The sequence below is a fragment of the Dipodomys spectabilis genome, unplaced genomic scaffold (genome assembly GCF_019054845.1).
Source record: "Dipodomys spectabilis isolate Male_0828 unplaced genomic scaffold, ASM1905484v1 ptg000081l, whole genome shotgun sequence".
Classification (NCBI taxonomy): domain Eukaryota; kingdom Metazoa; phylum Chordata; class Mammalia; order Rodentia; family Heteromyidae; genus Dipodomys; species Dipodomys spectabilis.
The window spans coordinates 15315001-15322149 of record NW_024870758.1 but is presented as its reverse complement, the minus strand read 5'-3'; the positions used below and the strand labels follow the sequence as shown (position 1 = coordinate 15322149).

General features: G+C 38.1%; 1 protein-coding gene across 2 annotated transcripts in view; it reads right to left on the bottom strand.

Annotated features, from left to right (window-relative positions):
• Positions 1-2626: 2626 nt before the first annotated feature.
• Lypd6 (LY6/PLAUR domain containing 6) overlaps positions 2627-7149 on the bottom strand; it is a 128417-nt gene continuing 123894 nt past the window's right edge. Inside the window, exons 4-5 of one of the 2 annotated variants that reach the window (XM_042683568.1) lie at positions 4937-5091; positions 2627-3378 (exon numbers count right to left, since the gene is read on the bottom strand). In XM_042683568.1, the coding sequence (XP_042539502.1) occupies positions 3211-3378; positions 4937-5091 (323 nt within the window). In that variant the 3' untranslated portion in view covers positions 2627-3210. The remainder of the gene's footprint in view (positions 3379-4936; positions 5092-7149) is intronic. The other variant, XM_042683569.1, reaches the window with a different exon arrangement.

Sequence of the window (7149 nt, the reverse complement as noted above, 5' to 3'; positions counted from 1 at the left end):
GAGTCACAAATAAACTGGTTTACCAAGGTTGTTTTCAATCTATTTTTTCCTACTAAGAAAAATATAATAAATGTATTGTATCACTTCAAATGATATGTTTACTATTCCAATATTTGTTTCCATTGCAAAAGAAACTATGAAATGAAGGGAGGTACTTTTTATTATATCATCATTGGCATAACTCACTTCAAGTATAGATTAGATTTAGAAATCAGATTAATGGAATGAGCAATTTATATATATGCACACATACATACAGTCTTTATATTTCCTAATTTAACAAAGAAATGTTCAAGGGAACCTACAGACCTGATTGTTTGTTAATCCTCTCTTCTTTGATTTTCTGCAGCATGTGCAGTCTAGATGAATCATTTCCCAAGGGTGAATTATCTCGTGTCTTTTCACGCATATATTTCTTGTCTGTGCAACTGAAAAGTGAACTCTTGGTGCTAATCCCAAAGTCTTGAACCTGACCTGGGTACATTAATCATTGATTGACATGCACATCTTCAGGAAAAAGCCCAGTGAGATACACTTAAAATTTTTATTCATTGATTTACAAAATATACAATATTTACAACATTTATGCATTGATACAATATTGACATGGGTGTTTGAAGGAGTCTAAAAATAAATATGTGCCACATAGATTAATATACATATCATGGCTCTCTACACTTCAAGCCATCACCAATAGTGAGATTTAATGGAAAGTATAATGTAGTAGAAAAGTCAGATGGCTAACTAATCCTAGAACTTCCACATGACTGGCTCTTCCTTAATTCCTGAAGCTATGGTTGACAAACCATTTTCTTTCAAGAGAATTAAACAAAAGCCATTTTGACAGGTGTTTGGGATGCATGCAGCCATTTGTGCAGTGTCTGCAATAAGTTCCTGGGGGTTGGGTTTTTCTCCACCTTTGTGGACCTGGTCCCTGGACACCAGCCAGTGAGGTTCTGATGTGGTCGCTCCCTTGTCTCTTATTCAAATTGCATGCAGAACTTGGAAAATGTCTGTGGACTGTGACCATGCACAATTGGTACTTGTAGATATATATACAACATCAGATTTTCTTTGCCTTATAGCATCTTTAGATGCAGCATCAGTTGTCTACTCTTAGCAAGAGGGATGAATGAAGGATTCCCAACAGTAAGAGAAAAATATCAGCTGGGGTCACATGCAATCTTGTAGAAGCAGGGTAAGATAAACTCTACATGATAAAAATGAGCAAATTCCTAGAAGGGTAATTTGACTTTCTCATTGTGTCCACTCTTCCTGCCTCATCTGCAGGAAAGTGCTTCACCTCATTGAGCTTCCTAGAGCTTCAGAACCTTCATTTGTAAAGTTTAAATACTAGTGCTATTCCTTAGAGGGTTCTTGCAGGGATTATATGACCTAGCTATGTAAAGTGCTTAGCATAGTGCCTGGCACATAGGAGGTGCTTAATGCATGTCTTGCTTTCTTTCCCTTGATTCCTAACTCCAATTATAAGCACCTAAAGGAAATTGATAAGCTTACCAAACTCTGAATTAAGGCCATGTGATGTAATTTTGATTGTTTTTTGTATCAGAGTCACTGCTGTCAGTTCACATTTAGTCCCTGAGGTGGGTCTCATTTCTTGAGCCAAAGATAGCTTTCTGTGCACAGCAGATGACACTGTCTTCTGTATCACTACTGGTTCCAACCACATTACACACAAACATACTCCACAACAGAAATTCTGACCAGTGATGAAATCCACCTGAATATATCTAAGACAATACCACTGAGAAAACCATGAGCAAGAACCTTGAAGCAAGCACATTACTCTTGCTCACAGCACATTAATTTTTTTCCAACACTGGTGCAAGTATTACAGATAACTTTCCACAAACATATATTAAAAGCTTTACCACTGTTGAAAAATAAGCATTAAGATTTGATTTGTTCAGAATAAAGAACTTTTCAGAATATATTTTAGTTTCTGGTTATGTCATAAAAAATAAATAGTGTTTAAAGAATTTACAAGGAAGAAGAAAAAATTGTAACTTTGGATGTCAACAATATATGAAAGATGAACAGTCTATCCTCTATTTCAAAAGCAAGATCTAAAAGAAACAAAAGCATACTATTTTACTAGACTCTTTACTAGTCTTACAATCCACCTTTTGCTACTCTTAGCATATTCTGTTTTCCTTAGCTATTGGTCTAACGACAATTTAATCCAGAACCTTCATCCTAAAAAATCACTGGGTATGTGAAAGGAGAAGGTTCTTTGGCACTAAGAACTATGGATAATGAGGAAACTTGCTGAGCTACTTCTGGGCCCTCAAAAAACTAGAAGTAACCTTCATAGGTCTCTCTTTCATCCAAAATCCCATCATCTCTGTCTAAATTATTTATGATTAAATGGAACCCAGCACCGGGTAAAAGTAACCCCATCCAACTTTGGGACTCTGGATACCATTGGCCCAGGCTGAATGGAGGGTTTTATGGAACATGATTAATTTTCCCATCAAAGTGAATCTCTCCAATTATATAAAGAGTAAAGCATAAGTATTTCATGAATGATAATTCCATTAAGTTGGGGAAAATCTTTCTCTAGTCACCCCTACAAATACACCAAACTTTTATGATTGCCTGTTTTACCTCTCAGGCAGAGCAGAGGGAAATAATTCTTTGCCTCAAGAAAAAGAGATTGGAAAAATTAAAGTGAGCAAATTGCATAGAGTAAATTGCTCTTTGAGAAACTCGGTTGGAATCTAAAATGAAATAGTCCACCCATATTCAGATTCAAAGTTGTAAAATCCTAAAACAATACGTGAATTCAAAATTAGAATAAAACCAGTGGTTCTTTTACCCTTCTCCTGAAACACCATCTTTTACATGTATCCATATAACAGACTCTTCAGAACTCCTGCGGCTCATACGTGGATTCCAAATCAAGAACCCCAGACTGTACTACATGCAGAGCTCTTTCTTTCCTGGAGTAAAAACAACAGTTTGTGGTACAGGTCCCAGGGAATGTATTGGGAAGAGGCTGGCTCCGATTAGGTCTTGTCTGGACTGTAAATGACAACAGTGAAGCATGGCAATGGTACTGCCTGGCCATGATGACACCTGTGAGTGCTGTGATCTTATGTGCACAATGCTGCCAGGTCAATGATGCATGCATGACGAGAGACTGCCATGATCCGCACAGATCACTACTACCCATGTTGCCTTGAGCTGCTACACAGTGAGTCCTAACCATACCCACAAGCAGGACACAAGCACCGACATACAGTGTGGGTGCCCTTTTGTCTGATTTATAGGTGATGTGGTGGCAAATGTGGCATCAGTTTCATTTCGAGGGAGTGGCAGGTTACAGATATTTCCTTCACAGCAGGAGGTGCAGATCTAAAAGAAAGGAAGAAAAAAAAAAGTTGATAAGAAACTAAACAGGTTTTGGAAAAAGGCAAGGATTTTAAAGACACTGACTCCATCATGGCAAAAGTCAAAGGACAGAGATTTGTTCTACAAAGCAATCGCCAATCCCACATTTAGGAACCATGGAGATAAATGAAGCAGCATGGTCAAAATGAAAATAGCTCAGCTTAAATTTCAAGGAATGAAGATATTGTTTTTGTTTTCCTACCCTGTCATTGCTACAAAGTTTTGCAACATTTTTAGGCCTCAGCCATTCCATCTGTGAATTGGGGATTATGAAGCTTGCCTTTCTTTTTCAAGAAACTCTTCTTGACCACATGAGAAAGCAGTCCAGAGGGCAAATCTTCCTCTGCCAAGTTTTTATAGTGAAAATGGGGCAATAAGTAGGCAATTTATTTTGTTTATCACTGTCAGCATAGTTAACTCCGTTCTCTGAGCTGATATTCAAAAGGTTTTCATCTACACAAGTATTCCTGATTTATTCTGCTTTACTCCAGAATTACACAAAATAAACAAATCCAAAGGGTAATTGATAGGCCTTGGTTACTTTAGGCCATGGCTGTGGCCTAGTATGCACCAGCAGCTTCAACAATAGCTGGACACTTGTTAGAAACGCAGAAACTCAAACCTTACCAGACTTTGAGAACTACAGGCTGCATTTTAACAAGCTATGACCTGGTCATATTTATAGAATAGTTGATATCCTTTACAGTCATTGTCCTGAAACAATCTGAGCATTTGGTCACAACTGACATTGGCTAGGAAGAGTGTAGTGTTGAGAACAAAGACTGAAAGTCTCAAGTGAATTTGAAGTTGGTTTCTTTCACTTACTGACTGTGCAACATATGACATATGACCATACAACAAAACTTCTCTGGTCCTCCCTGTTCTCCTGCTAGAAGAATCAAGTAATTGGTCTACCTTTCATATTTCATATCCAAAAAAAGCTAGAAGGATATATTACATGTATATAGTTACAGTATCTAAAATTGAATGCTTAGCAATTTTGAGAAATTACTTGAAAATTGAGAGAAGGAAGTCTTCATAGGTAATGCTTTCTGAGATATACAGTAAGGAATTGTCCTGACCCTGATAAAGTTTAAGAGGTGCAAATCCACATGGGGGTTCTCTGAGCACTATCAAATTAGTCGAAATCCAGCAGAGACCTTCCCCAAACTCATACCCAGAAAGACACATGGAGTTATGAAAGCTAAAATGTATCAGCCTTCCCAGGTAAATGACTTGCTCTGGTATCTCCAGTGCTTTGCTATGATGGGCATTAGTGGTCCCTACTCCTGGCCCTTCTGGTAGATAGCTGATTTTCTTCTGAATGAGGAAACAGCAGTCTTATAATCATCTTCAACCCTCTTGGAAAGTGCTCATATACATTCATGTTCTTTTAGGGCATACATAAAGGAATCTTCTTTTTACATTGATGTAATGATAGAAGGCAGCCCGTATGGCCAGGGGCATCTGCTTGTGTGTACTGGCAGCTGTCTGAGGAAAAAGGCAGCTGCCTACACTGTACCGTCTTTTGCTTTGTTGCCCAGACCTTGTGGCCTTCATGCTCTGAGTCTCTGCAGCCAGTGGACAAGCACTCTTCTAGTGGTACACAGCGTTTGGTGACAGAGATGCTGTTTCCTGTGACTTCCATCGTGTGCTGAGTATAGCAGTATCTGGTTTCTGTGGACATAAAATATGCTTTAATTGAGAGGGGAATATTAGCTCTGTCTACTGAAAAGGCACATCGTAGCAGTGGCATGTAAACTGTCTCAAGTTTATGGCCAATGACAGAATTTACCTCCTAGAGAATGTTAATCTTTGTCTATCATAATCCTCACAATCTAAGATATACTGGTATCATTCTCTCCCTTTGAACTAACTTTATCACTGTCATGATTTTGAGGAAGTGAGTGATTCAAAAAGTTAATTTAAGTAGTCAGATACTTATTAGCTTTCAGGAAAATGAAGGAGTAAAAAAGTTCAAGCTGGGAGTCAGTAGCTCACAATGTAATCTTAGTTACTCAGGAGGCTTAGATCTGAGGATTGAGAATCAAAGCCAGCCTGGGCAGGAAAGAACATCACACTCTTATCTCCAATTAACCACCAAAAAAAGATAGAAGCGGAGTTTGTAGAGTGCTAGCCTTGAGAGTTAAAAGAATTTAGGCAGGTGTACAATGGTCCTATAGGAGATAAAAATCTATCACAGAGGATGTGTGTGTGTGTGTGTGTGTGTGTGTGTGTGTTTCCAACAAATTAGACATGGATTCATTTTAGCTGGAGAAAATGACTATTTTTAAGGATGAATTTCTTGCCAATGAATATGTTTGAATCCCAGGATGCCTGGAGGAAGATGAATGTCACAATGCAGGTGTTCTACAAACAAGGAGCACTGTATCTGCTATAATTTCTGCAACTTTCTGGGATAGTAGATGATGACCATGAAGGAGGTTTTATGAAGGACTATATACATCTTACAAATCTGAAATCCTGAGATTTCTTGCAAAATTCCATACAGAATTTCTCTACTGATAATTTAAATACTAGAGGGGAAAAACTTGGGCTTTGTCAGTGTAATTCTTTAGGACGTCCAGGCAGCATTCAGCTCTGTAAGTCTCGGATTTAGGAGAATGCAACCTCTCTCCTTTCACATTAGAAAAGAAATGAATAAATCTTAAGAAATGACACTGTGCTGTTTTTCATCTATATCTTGGACCTAACTTTGCATGCTTTATACATTTTGGATATTTAGTGGCTAATATGGAATTATGACCTACTATGATATTATTTATTAGGCAATAAAAATCCCCCACACCACATTCTGTCAAGATTCTGGCAGCTTTTAACCAGAGTTCTAATGCTAAAAGAAAAAAACTTAAGAAGTTTAAGAAGAATGAGCTAATATAGACCACATTGACCTAGTTCCAGCTATGAAAACGTAAGGATTTTATGAATCCTCCTAGACAACAGCACTCGGAAAAGAACCCAGAACAGCCTCTGGCTGAGTGTGACCAATGAAAGCACCTTTTTCAGGGCTGCACTGTTGTTGGCTCTTCCCAGGAAGGGCCTAGATCAGTGCCATCCCTTTTTGTTTAATATGGTATGGAGCAATTTGAGTGTAGGGCAAATAAGATCACTCTGGGAGTGAATAGTTGAAAGTTTGACTCCTGGAAATGGCATCCCAAAGCCCTCCAGTATATCTTAAAGTTGAAGCGATGGTGCTTTGCCTGAGGAGTTTGCAGAAGCTCTCATCTGGTTTTCTTTTAAGCTTTTGTTTGACAGTTTTTGACAAATGAATACCAGTGGCCTGAGATTTACTACATCTTCTAAAGAAGACTGGTTTACCTCTTTGGCATCAGACTCAATGGACATTTATGACCATATTTCCAACCCACACCCCAACTTCAATATCTGGAAAGCAATAAAAACAGGAATGTTCTTATCTCCTGTCTCCTCTTCTTGCAGACAACTTGGAGCAGTGCCAGAGGCTTTATTGCTCTAAATGTAAATCTGAGCAGATAAGATCGCATGCTTATGGAATAAATAAATCTCTACAAGGTTTCAGATTGGGAAATTAGGTTTGTCCCCCAAGTAACGAATTATCTTGTTTTAAGTGAGCCTTAAAATAACAATTGTTAAACTAACACCACCTCAATTCTGTTCATACTCTTTCTATTGCCTTCTTAACTTATGAATTGGGAGTTTATTTCACTGAATGAAAGCAGTGCCAACCACTGATGA